General features: G+C 38.3%; 1 protein-coding gene across 14 annotated transcripts in view; it reads left to right on the plus strand.

The window, feature by feature from the left end:
• Positions 1 to 18606, plus strand: part of LOC140209900 (ankyrin repeat and SAM domain-containing protein 1A-like) — a 409914-nt gene that overhangs the window by 223558 nt on the left and 167750 nt on the right. For 10 of the 14 annotated variants that reach the window (XM_072278542.1, XM_072278543.1, XM_072278544.1 and 7 more), the window contains 2 exons: positions 1412 to 1477; positions 3173 to 3759. In XM_072278542.1, coding sequence (XP_072134643.1) covers positions 1412 to 1477; positions 3173 to 3759 — 653 coding nt within the window. Of the gene's footprint in view, positions 1 to 613; positions 736 to 1411; positions 1478 to 3172; positions 3760 to 10579; positions 10611 to 18606 lie in introns of those variants that run through there. The other 4 variants (XM_072278552.1, XM_072278548.1, XM_072278550.1 and 1 more) reach the window with 3 other exon arrangements.

An 18606-nucleotide genomic window follows, 5' to 3' on the forward strand; every position in this document is an offset into this window, starting at 1 on the left:
ACCAGTATTAATCATTTTCCAGCAAAGGTATCCACACTGATATGGTGTCAGCAGCTTTTAAGTTAATCAAAATTGGTCAATTTTACCTAAGATTCCAGCCTTGGAAGACTAGTACCTCTTTTTAATGCATACAACAAAGCTACCCAACGGATTCTCATATTTCCACCCTTGGTCTTAAATACTAAGAAAATTGTTGTCCTGATTAAACCCAGAATCTAATGGTGTAATGTAAAGACAATTGGAGCTTTTATTACTAAGTACGTGGTTATCATCTACATGTGTAAAATAACGGTAAATGTGATTCTTGGCCCTGGTTCCAGTCCCACATTATTCCCATTGTTTTTAATCCTTCAGATCCCATTTTAAACCATTTTGGACAGTAAAAAACAATTTCTTATTTAACATAATAAGCACTTCTTAGACCATTTTCTCTGACAAGGTTGACTTACAAATCTGATCAACTTACTTTTACTATTGTTAGTGTTTTAAAACTGGACTACTTTGTCATTTGAAAACATACTTTCCTTGTTTCTCCAAGTAAACAAGATACTGTTTCCAAACTCAAAAGGAATTAAACAGAAAGTAAATCCTGTCTTTGATGCACTTTTTTTAGATAAACAGGAAGAGTAATCAGAAACAGAATGAACTCAGGAAGTGCTGCTGCAGTGTCTCCTGTGGATATAAAAATGGTCATCAATCTTAGAACCTTAGGAAAATGGGCTTCCTTGAAGCTAAGTATGCATAATATGTCTTGTAGCATATCAATCCTGAACAAATTAGTCTTCTGCCATGTTTTAAAGCCCAAGTTCACTCCCTAGTAAGACCACAGACATCAAATGATTGCCAGTTCATTTAACGACCACAGTTAAATTGACAAACATTTGAAAGCGATATTGTACCTGGTCATAATTCACTACTCTTGCTATCAATTAGCACACTTTTCTGAGTTAATGTCAGCAGTACTTTGTTTAAGGAATCACTTCTAGAACAATGCTAAAGTGATAGTAACTTTAGAAGAAATGTAAATTGATAAATTCAACTCTTACAGCTAATTTAAAAACAAACCTGAATTTTTAGATTTGATGTATTTTGACCTAGATGTGTGCATTTTAATCCTCTGTATTAATTCTTAAGCTTCACTTTTTAGGAAATACCTGAATTGTTCACAGAGCTTCTTAGTACTTCTCACCCTAGTCCTTTCTCGTGCATTGCCTTTACATGTTCCGTTAATTTGACTGACAAGTGCAAGTTATTGTAGTTGTACGTACCTGTGTGTTTTTGCTAATTCTGGTGCCTTTTGAATGGATAGCCCACTGATCTCCACTTTGGGTGAATACAGGATTCTAATTGGGTATCCATTGTCAATTAAACTTGATTTGTTTTCTGATTATGTTTTTTTTTCTGGTTGTAGTAGTTGACTTTTATCCACAGATGTGGACTATCGGGCTAAAGGACAATTTCAACATCCTAATAAATGGTAATGATTAGGGTATGGAATTTGGTGCCTGGTGAATTAATGGAGAAAGATGGTTTAAAATTTAAAAGCACATATGTTACTAAATTGGCAATTGAGATTTATAGTAAGTGAATGGACTGCAGAGCATCTTGCCTTGGTATTTTGTTTCCATCGGAGATTATGAACTTTTTCTCTGGTACCTCCTGATAGCTAGCCCGGTTGGTAATTTTATTTCATTTGGGCTGTCTTTCTGTCATCTCAGGTTGAACATGCAGCCTGAACTTCATAAGGGTTGTGTGGAATTACCAGAAAATAGAATATTAGGTGCTTTTCTAAAATTCCTAATTAGAGTGAGCAGATTATTATCACACTCATGTAGAGGAAAATCATGTAAAAGAAAGCAAAGATTGCAAAACTACCTACGTGGAAATGAAAACAGTTCTCTATTTTTCTTCAGGAGAAAAATACATTTTCTTGTGGGCATACTTAGTAAGTACAAGAAATATAATAGAATCAATGAAAGATCACACCCAAACAGTGTACAATTCACAACTCAGACTCTAAAGCCTCTAATAGAATTATGAATGACCAGCTGGTATCTACCTGTTGATTATGTAGACAATAGGTTATTGGTGAAATCATTAAAATAATTAACCACGGGGGTGGGGGGGGGGCTTGTGTAAGTGATTAATTGAAAATGATGTATTGACCCAGGTCATGCTCTCTTCTCACTGCTGCTGTTAAGGAGAAGATCAGGGGTCTCAGGACCCACACCACCAGGTTTGAGAACAGTTATTACACCAGAGCCATCAGGCTCTTGAACCAGTGGGGATAACTTACTCAATTTCAGTTGTTCTATTACTGCAAACTGTTCCCACAAACTATGGGCTCACTTTCAAGGACTAATTATCTCATATTCTCAGTAGTTATTGCTTATTTACTATTATTATTTCTTTTCGTCCTTTCGTATTTGTACAGTTTGTCTTTTGTACACTGGGTGTGATCCTTCATTGACTCTGTTATATTTCTTGGACTTACTGAGTATGCCCAGAAGAAAACAAATCTCAGGTTTGCATAGAGTGACATATGAGTACTTTAATAATAGATTTACTTTCAACTTTGAACTTTTGACTGCTGGAATCCAGAGCAACAAGAAATCAGCATCTGTAAGAGGAAAGGAAATTTCTCTTAAAATAGACCACGTTACTTGAAAAGGGAATAGAGATAGGCAATCTGATTTGTATGGTATTTGTAGGGTTAACAATGCAAATAATACATATACTGAGCTGTACAGAGTAAAGAAGTTAAAAGGCTCTCCTGCTGTTCCAAGGTAAACCTGGGATAATTGAGGATTTATTTGTACAAATCATGCTGTCTGACATATTTTGCAGTTCTCTATACAATTGAATGTATTCCCACAGGGCCGGTGGTCTGTTACATCTATTTTTTATTTATGCCTACCATCATGCCGTTTGTAGTTTTAATCATAGAATTCTGTCCATATAAAGGAAGCATTGCTTTATATTAATATTAATAACAGCTATACATAGGCAGTAATGTCTTTCATCTGACTGTATAAATCAGCTTTGGGATTGGAATTTCACAAATGTTGTGCAACTGTGTTTGCAGAAATCTTTTACAATCAGCTGTCTGTTTCAGCTCTCTGAGCTGGGTATTTAATAAACTATTCTTTTGATTTTCACTTTGCTTCTGAAGGTCACATGAAAAGTGAGATTGAATCTCAAGACGTCAACATTCCTGAACAGTTTTCGGGTCTTCTGCATGGTTCACCTCCAGTCTGTGAGATTCAGGAGGATCCAGTCACACTACTAGCTGCTCTGAGCAAAGGGGGAGTGGAAACTGAAGCGATGCTGAACAGAGAGTTGTCAGAGAGTCAACATTGTGCAACAGTGCAAGCTGAGAACGCTGGCATTAAGAACTCTGCTGCTGCAGACACTGTTGAACCAAAAGGGCAGCAGGTAATCTATAGTAACCTTCGTACCATCATCAACCAGACGGAACCAGACGTTTTAATAAGCTCCAGACTTGTCCAACATAAAGACATTTTATTCGGCAAGGGAGTAGAAAAACAGACATGTACTTTGGGAAGAGTGCGGTTGAGTGGAAAGGATAAAGTGGACCTTAAATTAGCAAGAAGTTTGTCAAAATCAGATTCAGATCTCATTACCCGTTCTCCATCTGAGGAGGATATGCTGGGAAGTCGCAGTGAGTCTCTTTCGAACTGCAGTTCAGTGAAGAAACAGTTAGAAAAATCGCCATCCTTTCAGTCAGAATGGGAGGAGGTATGTACCGTTAATTTTAATTATGTGAATGAACTAAGTAATATAATCTTAAATAAATAATCTTTTTCACATAAAGCTGTTGCAGTAAAAGCTGAGTTAATCCTGATTTCTCCAATGCTGGATTTAGGAAACATCTAGTTGTAAGTGTAGCTCGTGCAATATTTACACGCTTTACATAGACACTCTTATTGGTTTTGGGAGTACTGAAATGAGTATGTTACAATCAGATCCGATGTTCTCAAGTCAGTGAAGTTGTTGATATTAGTAAATAGAATTAGCATATATCTTTGGTTATTGAATCTGCTTCAATATCAGGAACATCACGTTTGTGTAAGTGCTGGAAGATTGCAATACAGTCTGATCATATCAAACAGTTCTTAAAGTAGTATTTGTATGTAAGCACAAAGATTAAATTGAATTCCTTCTGCAACAAATAAAGTTCAGCAAAAATGGAAAGCATTTTTAAAGTGCTATTCGTGATCTTTAAAGCTTTTGAATTGAACAGAGTAGTTATTGAATAATTCACTCTTAAGAATTGATTTGAGTACATGTAGCTAAATTATTCATTCTTGCTCAGCTTGATTAGCTGTCACCACATAAACCAGAAGTACTATAACATGAGCTTGTAATATCATGTAAACATTTGTGTTGGGGTGGGGGGGGGATGTAATCTTCATCAGTAGATACATCAACTCCTAAATAATTGATGCATATTTAACAATGGACTTAAAGGCTTTATTCATATCCTCCTTGATTTCTGTATTTCTGTATATCGTACAAGAAAAAACAAACCTCCATCGCACATGTACAATTGCATGTGATTATTTATTTGCAAGTATTTTATCAAATAGCATTTAACTCAGACGAGGGATATCAGAAAACATTTATAGTAATAATACAAATATGGGCAAGTTTGTTTTAAGCTGGAATAGCCATATCTTTTGTTTGAATTTTTAAAAAAATTACTCACAAATGTACTTTATTTTCTTAACAAAAATGTTGGTGTCAATACAACAGAGTGAATAGAAATGTGATCTTTAAATTTATTATTGAATATTGGAAATTTCTGTCCATTTGGTTTCCTCCGCTTTTGGGAATGAAAATTCAAAAACCACTTGAATAAAAAACAATTACCATTATGTAGTATGTAACACGTTGTGTTGTTCAGGTTTTCCACAAGATCAAGAGGCAGCTTCCAATGTTGGTATAGTGTACTAAATTCAACTGGTACTTATTTTGTGATTCATGCTGAGAATTTTCTTGAAAATGGGAAGGAAGGTTGCTTGAATCAGTTCTTTTACGAGCAGCTAGTGAGATTTGAGTGAATCTGACTAAGTTGATAGGGTTCATGCAGCTTAATCACGTCAATGGTAAATGTGCTGATTTGCCTTGTATGATATTTTAACTGAGTATACAGAATATTCCAAACCATATACTTCCTCATTTATATTCAGTATTTAATTAGCTCTCACAATATGACAAATAATGGTACAGACATATTAATTGCCCATTTTCAGTTACGAAGAGAGTGGATTGAAGTTGCTTAAATAGATACTAGTACAGTGTATTTTAGGCTGTTCATTGAATGTTTGATTCTTTCACTCTGCAACTTCATACAATAAAGGAAATTAGTGTGCTAATGATTGGAGCTGGGCAATTAAGCAGTTAGCAGGAGGCAACAGCTCTAGGAATATCACACCTCCACTGTGAGGGCAGGACCAGCATTGTGAATGAAAGAAGTTGCAGCATTGCCACAGTGCTTAGCCATAAGTGATCTTATATAAGATGATCTGTCATGGTTATCCTCCTGAGATCCCCCTCAACCATCACAAAAGCTAATCTTCAGTCAGTTCAATTCATTCTAAGCAATATTAAGAAATAGCTGAGAGCAATGGGTACAGCAAAGTCTGTGGGGCCTAGTAACATACCAGTTATACCATTGTGTTCTGCTTTAGCCAGGCTGTTTCAGTAAAGCTACTGAAACTGACATTAACACAACTCTGGAATATTGCCCCTTTTCCAGTCCAGAAAAAGGAAGACAAATCAGATCCTGCTAATCACTGGCTAATTAGTTTACTTGCAATAATCAGGAAGGTGAATGACGTCACAAACACTACAGTCAGACAGCATGCATTTACCAATTGTCAGCTGTTTGATGCTGAGTTCAAGTGCCTTGCTGACCTCTTGTTCTCAAACTCCACCACAGTCTTTGCCCAAATGTGGATCTCCACACTTGAGGACAAGAGTGACTGACCTTGGCATCAAGGCATCACATGACTGAGTGTAGCGACATTGAGCCACAGTAAAACTAATGTCAATGGAAATTGTGGGAAAAGCATTTCAAAGCGTGGAGTTGTACCTCATCCTAACAAAAACTGTTATGGTTGTTTGAGGGTAATCACTCCAGCCTCGGATTATCAGTGCACGAGTTCTTGTACTCATTATGGCCAAAGTATTTTTAGATGTCTCATCAATGACCTTTATTCCATCATAAGGTCAGAGTGGAGATGTTGAGTTAACATTCAATTTTCTTCTCAACTCCTTAGCAAAGAAAGAAGTAAGATCCAGATGGCATTCAGGCACGAGCTGTTGAGTGGGAGGTAGTTTTTGCACCACAAAACTGCCATTCATTGCCCATTTCCAGCAAGAGAGAGTCTAACCAACTATCCTTAACATTTAGTGGCATTGCTTTTGCTGTGTGTTGCCCAGTCTACCTTAACCAGAAACTCAAAGTGAACCAGCACAAATACTGTGGCTGCAAGAGGTCAGAATATGACATCAATGACTCACCTGACGCATCAAAGTCTTTCTACTATCTGCAAGGTATATTAGAATAGTGGAAGTCTCCCCTTGCCTCCATTAGTATAGCTGCATCTTTATCCAGCATCCAGCAGAAAATACAGTCCACCAACCTACCCCTAATGCACCGTAACTGTAGTGATTCCCATCTATGAACTTGAGCTCTTCCAACAGTACTTGCCAAATTCAGAACTTCTTACCACCTTGTGAGACAAGACTTCACATGCCTCAGAATGCCACTACCTGCATATTCCCCTCCAAATCACATGAAATCCATATTTGGAATTTCTTCATTATTGCTGTTTAAACCTGGCTCTTGCTGCTCAACAGTATTGTTGAAGTTTCTTCGCTTCAAGAACTGCAGCCATTCAAGCTGATGTCTTGCCAGCACCATCTCAAGGTCAAATAGGAATAGTCAGTAAAAGCTGGCCTTGACAGAAATTGTCTTGATCCTCAAAAAATTAATACAAGGGGAAAGTTATTGTAAAGGCGCTGGAGAATAGGAACTTCAAACTTGCCAAGCAGTTGAGTACCTTAGAGCACCAGGGCCTGCATTTTTTATTATAACACAGCCTGAAGAGAAAGGAAGAATGACCTAAAAAAATGATTTGAACAGAACTGTGGAATGGCAAAAATAAGAATGCCATATATTCTTATTACTATATTCTTATTTACACAGTTAAGAAAATGTGCATTTTGTGGTCTAGAAATTTGATCCATATATTTTGTGCAGGAGGCTGGGACAGACATATCACTAAAGTTTCTTGGCCCAACATTGTTTGAAATTTGGAAATGTTGCAAATCTCTGCCAGAAGTGAAATTCAGGATTAGTTTAATGGGCTAGAAAATTTACTTTAGGATGTTAGGGTGCATGAAGTTGATTTTTTTTAAATCTATGGAGACAAAGCTGAACCATCATACCCTACGCACTTGTTGTCAGAATTAAATTACTGTGTTCTAAAATGTATTTTTAGTGGAAGGCTTTTGATAGAATTTCAGTCATTGTTTAGTGATTTTAGAGCTTCAGTTGTAAATTGTAAGTTGAAAGAAATGATCGTGGTTGCAGTCATGATTTCCTTATCACTCTCATCGCATTACATGCATTTGATTTGAGTACGAAGTGTGACTAGGATTAATACCGTGGGCAAAAATTGCAAAGAACAGAAACAGTTTACATTTGCTTGTGCATATTATTCTATGCAAATTGGGATTTAAGCTTTTGACAAATAATTTAAGTGGCTTTTTAAATGTTAAATTCAGTGTGATGCTGGAACAGATTTGATTTTTCATGACATAAAACATATTTGGAAATCCCAAATCTTAGGCCATGTCCTTTTTCACAGTAATAAACGAGAACAGAGCAAACTGAAAGGCAGTGATTTAATATCATCACATGATAGTGTTTGGCACAATGCTGAAAACCTAAACAAAAGTTTGTGAGCCTTACTTCAGACCAAATATGGTAAATAGTTTGTTCAATCTAATCTAGAAACAAATGTGTATGATCTCTGAAATAATTTTACTGTGGATTTTATTTTTAATAATTTTAATGTTTTGAATGATATTTTAGCTAAGGGAGATGATTTGTAATGATGTTAGAAAATGGACTTAATATCAGTGCAAAATAGAATAATTTTGTTTCAAGCTTGCTTTCCAGTTTTGGAATATTTTATGTGCATTCATGGGTTTCATCACATTCAAGCTTGAATTCTGCATGCAGTTTGAGACAATTAGAAACATTTGAAGGGCTGTTCTATTCCAAATTTTTTGGAATAAAGTATGCCAGGGTAGTGTAGCAGTTAGCACAGCACTATTACAGCTCAGGGTGTTGGGAGTTCAGAGATCAATCCCAACGTCCTCTATATAAGGAGTTTGTAATTCTTCCCATGGAATGCTTGGATTTTCTCTGGGTGGTCCGGTTTCATCCCACAGTCCAAAGACTTGCTAGCTAATATACACAAAATGCTGGAGGAACTCAGCAGGCCAGACAGCACCTATGGAATAGAGTAAGTATTTGATGTTTCGGACTGGAGAAAAAAAGTTGAGAAGTCAGGGTAGGAAGTTGGAGGGAGGCGAGGAAGAAGTACAAGATAGTAGGTGATAGGTGAAAGAGGGGGAGGAGGTGAAGTAAAGAACTGGGAAGTTTACTGGTGAAAGAGATAAAGGGCAGGGGATGGGGGAGTCTAATAGGAGAGGACAGAAGACCACGGAAGAAAGGGAAAGGGGTGGAGCACTAGAGGGAGGTGATGGGCAGGTAAGGAGATAAGGTGAGAGAGATGGGCAGGAAAGGGGAATGGAGAGGGGGTGGGCAGTTACCGGAAGTTTGAGAAATCGATGTTCATGCCATCAGATTGGAGACTACTTGGATGGAATGTAAGGTTTTCTCCTCCATGAACATCGATTTCTCAAGCTTCCAGTAATTGCCCCCCCCCACCACCATTCCCTATTTCCCCTCTCACCTTATCTGCCCATCACTTCCTTCTGATGCTCTTCCTCCATCCTGTCTTTCATGGTCTTCTGTACTCTCCCATCAGATTCCTTTCCTCCAGCCCTTTATCTCTTTCCTCTTTTGGAAGAAAGAGATAAAGAGAAAAGATCTCATCTTTTTTTTCCTGGTGAAGGATCTCAGCCCGAAACATCGACTGTTTAATCTTTTCCATAGATGCTATCTGGCTTGCTGGGTTCCTCTAGCATTTTGTGTGTGTTACTTTGGATTTCCAGCATCTGCAGATTTTTTGGTGTTTCTGACTTGCCAGTTGGTAGATTAATGGGTCATTGTAAATTCTCCCATGATTAGGTTAGGGTTAAATCACGGGTTGTCAGGTAGCAGGGCGCAAAGTGTCAGAGGGCCTATTCTGCAGTGTATCTTTAAATACAATAAATAAATAAAATAATAAAGCTGACTTACATGGGCAAAAATATTGGTGATTTTGCCAAAATGGCAAATATTAATATGAAATTATTCCCCTCGGTATGAAATATACATTCTATAAGCTGTTCTCAGCCTTTAAATGTGTGCTTGTGCTATTCATCACTGCAGCAAGAGTGCTATTTTACAAGATACTTGTAACTTCCTTGCTTGACAAAATAATGAGTTAGTAGGTGGAGAGATCCATGTGGATGATAAATGGACGCAGTTAAAAAGAAGATGCCCATTTAGAGCCAGATGGGGGGGGAAGGTGGGCAGCTTGGTTTGTCTACCTCTGATATCCATTGGCTCTTGCCTCCAGTGACGCCCTTCACCTCTCTTTGGTCTACTGTTACCCCCTTTCCCCTCTCTTTGTATTAGCTATCTTCTCTTTCCACACTTAGTCCTAAAGCTACTCAACCTGCAAAATTACTCCAACAAATCCTTGGTTGCTCCAGATTCCAACATCCACAGTCACCTGTCTGTCCATTTGCCTTGCTGGACATTCATTTCTTTCTTTTACTTTTTCAATATTTTTATTATTAATTTCTATGTAAAATAATAGAGTACAAGAAGTATATAAGTAAAAAAAAGATAAAATAATACCAATACATATTTGAGTCATACTTGCAACCTCATTACTCTATATTCATGTAAATTAACTTAAATCATAATATTGAAATATGATAGTGGGTTTAGATTTTTTTTCTGTATAATAATAAAATTATATTCATTTCAATTTAAATTTATTCACAATTGAGCAGCTTTTCCATCACTTCCAGCGTGCTAGTAGTCATTCTAAGTTTTTCCTGGTACACAAGTTTAAAATTCTCATCCACTTATTTTAACTGCATTATCACCTCAGTTCTAACATTCAGCATCCTCTATCCCTACTTCTTTCTGCCTCCCTCACCCAACTCCCACCCACCATCAATCTCTTCCTGCATGTGTAACCTGAGATTTAATAGAAATATACAAAATTTTGAGGGGTAAATAGCGTAAATGGAAGCAGACTGAGGTTGGATGAGACTCAAACTGGAGGTCTTGGATTAAGGGTGAAAGTTGAAATGTTTAAGGGGAATGTGAGGGGGAACTTCGCTCAGTGATGAGAGTGTGGAATGGGCTGCCAGCGGAAGTGATGAATGTGAGTTTGATTTCAACATTTAAGTTAAAGTTCAAGTTCTGATGTATTGTCATTCAACCGTATACATGTATATGGCCAAATGAAACAATGTTCCTCCACAACACAGTATATATAACTAACACACAACATAAGGTAATACTACCACAAATAACTTGAATAGTAAGGTACTTTTATGACACAAGTGAAAAAGTAAACAGTATATTGCTTCTAGCTCTACATATGTGATGAGACCTGGTTGTGGCAGGGTGCTCAGTAGTCTCAGCACCTGGGGGAAGGAGTTGTTTCCCATCATAACAATCCTAAGACTAGCTTGGATAAGTACATGGGTGGGAGGTGTAGGGAGGAGTATGAACAGCTATGATCCAACTGCAGGTCGATGGGACTAGGCAGAATAATAGTTTGCCATGGACAAGATGGGCCGAAAGGCCTGTTCCTGTGTTGTAGTTCTTTATGATTCTTCTGAGGTTGTTTCATGAGATGAAGAAATAGAAGTAGGAGCAGTTATGGGACACAGGATGACGGTCTGCTCATCTGATTGTAAAAAAGAAAGGAATCCGTGAGCAATCTAATCATGGGGGCACAAGAGGCTGCTAGATGGGTATCAGTTTGGCAAAATGGTGCCAGCAACCACGCGACTAATGGCAATGTCCTGCAGACCATTTGTGAAACTACTACTACTAATCTTTGTGCGATAGGAGCGTGTAATTTACATTTTGATCATGTGTTTCTGGGCTGACTGAGTGATCTGGCACTTCGCTGTCTCGGAGGCAATTTGGTGTGGGAGAGCGAGGTTGAGACCAGAGTATGCGGCCTAATGGGGGAGCACAAACCCATTATCGGCTCCATTACTCACTGATCTTGCTGATTGAAGTGTCGAGTGAGATTGAAATCAATAAGGGTGAGAGTGGAAGGCGAGCAGGTGTTCAGCACCATCTGCCGGTGTTTGACCAGTCTCCCTCTCGTTCATTGCTGTCAGAAGAAGGTGTAACAGTGTTGGGCAAGGTTTGATAGGCGTGGTTTGTGGATTGGACTTGTTTTTAGAGGACTCTGCCATTAATATGTGTTTTTGATTTTTGGTCACACTTTTTTATTGCTATTTTGTGCAATTTTGATCAGAGCACTGGCTCTGTGGCCTGCAGTCAATGAATGACAGCGCTAAATTGAACTAATCTAAGCTGAACTAAACTAAATTGAACATTCTTAGACTGGTTCAAGGACTCTGTGGTTGGATGTTTAATAATTTGTGTGTTATTCACTCACTTTTTGCTGTTTGCGCGATTTGAGTGTTTAATGTTTTCTTTGAACTGGGTCCATCGTGTTTCTTTGTATTGTGGCAGTCTGCAGGAAGATGAATATCAGGGTTGTATACTGCATACCTACTTCGATAATAATTGTACTTTGAATATCTGAATCTAGTAGTTGGGCAGAGAGAGCGGCACAGAACTTGTGGAACAGAGAGACTGAGATGAACTGTGGGATAATTTGACAATGGAGGAATTATTGACATGGGTAAATTTGTGCCACCTTGAATGATGTGCATAATGTCAGGTTTCACATCGGTTCATCATACCATTCTCTACTTTAGCACAGTCACCATCATTATGTGCTGTGTTGTATGACATGGGCGATCATGATCTTCCATCTGTTGACCATGATTGTCCTTGGCAAACTTTTCTACAGAACTGGTTTGCCATTGCCTTCTGCTGGGCGGTATCTTTACAAGACTGGTGACTCCAGCCATTTTCAATACTCTTCAAAGATTGTCTGCCTAGTGTCAATGGTCACATAACCAGGACTTATGATATGCACCAGCTGCTCACATGACTGTCCATTACCTGTTCCCTTGGCTTCACATGATCCTGATCAGGAGGCTAAGCTGGTGCTACACCTTGCACAAGGGTGACCTGCAGGAAGGAGCACCTTATACCTCCTTTGGTAGAGACATGTCTCCATCCTGCCACCCTTCTTTAGCACCACTTCTTAAGTCTACTGCCTTATTTTTATCAGATTTGTGTGTAGTATTGTGGATGAGCTGTAGTTTCCTCTAGTTAGATGTGCCATTAGATTCAGTTTTTCCCATGAACTTTGCCTGTTCCATTGGTTATCAGTCAATACCAGGTGCGGAAAAATATTGCAGAAGCAAATAATAAAAATTAAAATAAGGATTCTAGAAGTCTGGAGAAAAAAACAAAATGCTGGAAGCACTCAGCAGGGCAGACAGCAGAAAGAGGCAATTAGTTTCAGGTCTGCAAAGGGTCATAGATTTGACATGTTGACAGTTTCTGGATCTACATATGCTGTCTGACCAGTTTTCCCAGCACATTCTCATTTTCTTATAAAAATAGACCGATCCATTGTACGTGCCAGCATTCTCCCTCAACACAGCCAAACAGTAGAAATCGTATTTAGCCACATCATTGCTAATTTTGATTATTGACATATTTTCTACTTGATGCAGATTCTGTAGTCTCTCAACTTGTGAAGAGTTTTTTCCATATCACCCTGTTTGAAATCTCTTGCATTTATTTTATAACATAATGAGCAAGATCATGCTGGGCTTGGCCTGAGCTTTACATTCATCTCACGTGCTGCTTTCAGTCACATTTATTGTTTGCTGTCATGCACCTCCCAGTGGCCTGCCAGCCTCACCGTTGCAGCAATTCCACAAGATAGATTGGTTTGAAAACAGTAACTTGACTATAGAATCTTTGGTATTCTGACTGTTCATACTGATAGTTCTCTGTTTCTAAATTACTGATCAGAGACTCGTTTAAAAAGAAATTTTTGGAAAATATTGAGTTTGAGCTACTTTTGGAACTGTCTTAACCAAATCATGAAGTGGTACTTATCTCTAGGTAACTATTTTTAACATCTAAGTGCTCTTACATTATTATTAAAATTGCAGAGTTAGATCATAAAGGTAGACCTCTTTCTGGAATTTAGGAACATTTTTAGTGGTTTATTATTTTTGCATTAAATTGGTTGACATTCTTCTGCAAGATCTGGTGTGATATCTTGTTTCAGTTGGCATTGTTAATTCTAAAGTCTGGCATTTTGATCAATTTGAAATATCTTGGTTTGTCTTTCACACCAATGTGAAAACACTATTAGAAATGGTACTTAGATAGTCACCAAAGCTACTTTTAGCAAATTGACCACAAATCTCCTTTTCCGATCTTATTCAGCCCCCAAGGTGTTTTGCTAGCCTTATTCTTTAAAATCCCTCTCAACTCAAATCTTAATTTTTGTGAAGAGAGAAAATCAGTGCTGTTTTTCATTTGGCTTACCAAAGAATAATACTAGCTCTTGATTTCAAAGTGATCTATGATTTCATTCATGTCCTTGATCCTTCCCTCATTATTCTTCCTTTGAAAGAGATCTTTGTTCACACTGTTCCTCCTACTACTGCTGTCATGCACCCTCAGTATGTCCACAGGATACCTGTTAATACAGCAGAACTGACGGAAAGTTGTTCAACCCTGCCTGCTTGAGGGCTAAGACAGAAAGAAGTCTGTCCAGATTTCAGAGAGTTGCTTCATGATGCCAAATTGAGGAACAGCTCCAGCAGCTAATATCTAGTTTCTCTCTTGTTCATAATGATCATCAGCATTGGAAAAATGAACATTAGGACCAGGATGCGAATATGCCACCATCAATTAAAATTAACCCCCAGTTAGATAATGATAGCACCATGTATTCTGGCTGCAGAAACATTAACAATATTCCACTTAAATTAATGCACCTTTTGCTGCATCTGTTGTGCCCAAGCTGGTCAACGAACTGTGGACCAATAGCAACCTGATGAAGAATATGAAACTGAGAGTCTAACAAGCCTTTGTACTTAACACACTGCTCTATAATTACTAGGTATGGATAATGCTTGAAAGGGATAATAAAAGGCTTAAGTTTATCTCAGATACACCTTGGTATCTCTTGGTGGTCATTGTCTCCAACTTAGAAATCCTGTCTATCAGGAATCATTCATTACAAATTGAATAGTGTTTCAGTGGATTGGCCATATTAGTCAGATAAATGATACCTTCTTTCCCAAGGATATTCTGTGAGGTGAACTGGCTTCTGGGTCACAATGTTACTGCGTGCTCATACCTCTACCACTAAGGAAAATGAAGGTAAGGTGTAAAAATGGCAATGTTGATTTAACTTGGAGATCACTGCACGCAGTCAAGACCTCCAAAAACTAATTGCTCGAAGTATCACGAGAGCAGTGGAAAGCACAGTCGGTTGAACAGAGGGCCCAGAGAAAGCAGAGGCCATGAAGTTTGTACCACTTCAGTTTGTTGCATTCATCTGCAGCAAGTATGGCAGTGATTGCCATGCCAGTGTGGGGCTCCTGAGTTATACCAGAGGAAGTTCAACAGAGTTGATCATCAGTCAATATCAAAGATTTCCATGTTGGTGGAAGACTGCATTTTGTTTGACATTAAATATGAGCATTTGTCATTTTTGTTGAGTGGACCCATCAATACCTAATCTGCTGCGGTCCTCATTTGCTGTATGGAGAACTTTTGTACAGGCATGCATCTTGGCCAGCAGGCACCAGTACTATTCTTGTTGTATATCGTCGACTTGTGGTGACCCTATGGATAGTGTAGTTACCCTCACCCTATTTACACTGCAGTTGCATCCATTGTCTGACCAAGTACAAATACTGCTTCGTTGCTGTTTTCAATGAAAAGTCATTACCTCAGTTGGTGGCTCTGAATATGAAAGTAAGTGATGGTGTGTTCTAATCAGTATTGTCATCTTGGTCTTTCTGGATTGGTTGCATTTCTTGACGATGTAAAATTCTCAAGAATTTGAACATGGGAAACCAGAGCACCAGCAGTAATCGTATGTGATCCCAAGGGGAGTGTGCAGACATCACACGCACACACACAGCACCAAAGTCAAGTTTGAATCTGGAGATGGCAGATCACCTTGCAGTGCTACCCATTTGTCCTTTTAATGGTTTCAGCTATGCTAATTCTTGTTTTCTTGTACTGTTGATTTACTAAAGCAAAAACAAATCCCATACATTGTTCAAATTTTTGTATTTAAATTGTCTGGTGTCATAATGGATTTCTTCCATCAGTTGTTACATTATCTACCAACTTTGAAAGTGTGGCTGAAGTATTATCTTGTTTGCTGTCAGGCAGATCTACTGAAACTAATGGCAAAAGAAATGCATATTGAGACATAAAAATGCCTTTGTGCAACTCAAAGGGTAATATTAGACTCCTGTTGAATATCAACTTAACCTGCATAGAACAATATAATGCACATTTCTGCTTTTTTATCAAAGACTGGCAAATTTGACATGTGCCCCTCTGGGAGGTTTGAATGTGCTTATTCTTTATTGGGCATAAAATTCCCCCAAACTACATTGGTAGTATGAATTTCAATCTTACAACCAACAGCCAGGTTTTACTAATTCCATTTCCCTGAAATGATGACAGTAAAAGGGCCATCTGAAATCGTTGTCCTCCGTGACCTCAAGCAAACCCTGGACTGTGCCTGTGCGTGCCTGGACTGTTTTCTCCAGGAAGTAAATGTCATGGTTATTCTTGGCTTTCTAGCCTCAGGATGACTGTAGTCATCTTCCATCTCTGCCACTTTCCATAGTTTGCTGCTCTTTGATGCATTGAGTAGTTAGCCAAACTGTATTGTCAAGGTGAAAAGATTTCATATATTTTTCTTCAACCCACCACCACAGGCTTCCCCAGAGTGTAGGCAATCTTGTATGACTTTTATTGTATCAGTCCTTGAAGAAGCTTCGTGGTATCCTCTGGTTCGAAGCACACGAGTCTATGCAAAATTAAGTTGCCTTATGTGAGTATCACTTCAGTCTATGCAGGTTATTCTAACTCTCCTGGGACAATCTGCTACATATCTCTCATTGCAGAATCACTAGCAGCACCCACCTGTAGCTTCTAGAATATAACTTGTACTTGCTTTGCACCTTTAAAGAGTAGTATGTGAAATTGCAGCTGCTAAACTGTGGCAGTAATGAGATCAGTAGAGGACTGCTGTGGCGATAAAATGTTTAACAGAGAAACCCAGTAGCACTGAGACTTCCACAAATTTAGAAATTTGTAGTGGACTGCTTTTGTAGATATTTGAATGGGTGACCTGTTAGGGCAGTTCAGAAGGTATTTAACTGTCAGTAATTTGTTGTGGATGACAAATTTTGGATGACTGATCTACTACTAGTAAAACTATACCTTTGTAAATAATGGTTTTCTTTCGGATCAATTATAGGATATGTAGATAAGGAAGTTTGGCAGGGGTCATTTAGCCCTTTCACACATAATTCAGAAAAGTTCATTTTTCCAAATAACACATACTGTTCAAAATAATTTAGTGAAGAGACTGTACACTGTTAGAAGGAAGACCCTCAACAGCATTGATGCGCAGAGGGATCTTGGGGCTGAGTCCAAAAGTCAGCAGCTTATGTTTCATCTCCAGTCAGGTTGCATCCGGAATATATCATCCAGTTCTGGTTGCCCCATTATGGAAGCATGTCAAGCCTTTGGAGAGTGTGCAGAAGAGTTTAGTGAGATGCTGCTTGGATTAAAAGGCATGTGCTGTAATTATGGAAGCATGTTGAGGCTTTGGAGTGTGTGCAGAAGAGGTTAGTGAGATGCTCCTTGGATTAGAAGGCGTGTGCCGTAAGGATAAATTGGACCAGTTTGGGGTTGTTTTCTCTGGAGCGGAGGAAGCTGAGAAGAGATCTAAGAGGTTTATAAGATTACCAGGAGAAGATAGTAGACAGCCAGTATCTTTATGTCCTTGTATTGAAATATGAAGTATCTGGAGAGCATCTATTTAAAGTGAGAGGAGACAATTTCAAAGCGATACGTGAGGTCAGTTTTTTTTTTGCGCTAAATGGTGGGTGTCTGGAATGTGCCACCTGAGGTGGTGCTGGAAGCAAATACACCAGAGGCATTCAAGACCTTCCGAGATTGGCACATGAATGTGCAAGAAATGGAAGGATATCAACATTGTGTTTGCAGGAATGATTAGTTTAGTTGGGCATTGAACTACTAATTTAGTTACCTTGACAGAATATTGTGTGCTGTTCCTGTCCTTTACTGTTCCATGTTCGGGTCCTTTTCAGACCATATAAATGAAGTTATCCTGAACCTAATAAAACATCCTGATTTCATCTCTATCCTTTTCCAAATGCTACATGCTATATGTGTCGTTTATGCATTTTAGCCATTTTGTAATTTTTTTGTAGTCCACTTTGGTGTTAATTACCTTTAAAATTGGGAAAATATATTTTCATTCTAAAGTCTAAATCATAAGCTTGTTGTTTATTAGTACCTATCTTTGACTTTGGAGTTATACTCAAATTCTATTATGTCATTAACTGTTCCTTGCCAGCCCCTCCAACCTTCCAAATACTTGTAGTATCTGTTCTGTGTTCTGCTGAGTTTCTGTTCATGCTCTCCCCTCACTTCTTTTTAAAACCCTGCTCTCATCTTTTACAACATGCTGGAGGAACTCAACAGGCCAGGCAGCATCTATGGAAAAGAGAAAAGCAGTCAACACTTTGGACTGAAACCCTTCATCAGGACTGTTGAAGAGTCAGATGGCCAACAGTTCGCTCATGTGAATGTTCAGGAGGCTTAATTGTAGTTGGTTCAAAGAAAAGGGATGGACATAGAATTGGTACCCAGAAAATGTAATTTGTAATGAGAGTCAAAGATGATGTTTTTAGTTTTTCTGATATTTAGTTGAAAATGAGCATTGATGAAGTATTGCCACTGTAAATGTGGAAATTGTAATTGTGTCATTATGAAGTATTTCTGAGCAGAAGCATGGTGATGATAATAAATCAGTAGGTGATTCTATTTTTCAGAATATTTTGCCTTCCATCTTTAGATGATCCTCTCGCCATGCTACTTGATACGAAGGATGCTTTCCCTAGAGAAAGGGTATTAATGGAATCAGAGAATAAAAGAGACCATAATATAATCTGGAGAAATATGTG

The sequence above is a fragment of the Mobula birostris genome, chromosome 14 (assembly GCF_030028105.1).
Source record: "Mobula birostris isolate sMobBir1 chromosome 14, sMobBir1.hap1, whole genome shotgun sequence".
Lineage (NCBI taxonomy): Eukaryota > Metazoa > Chordata > Chondrichthyes > Myliobatiformes > Myliobatidae > Mobula > Mobula birostris.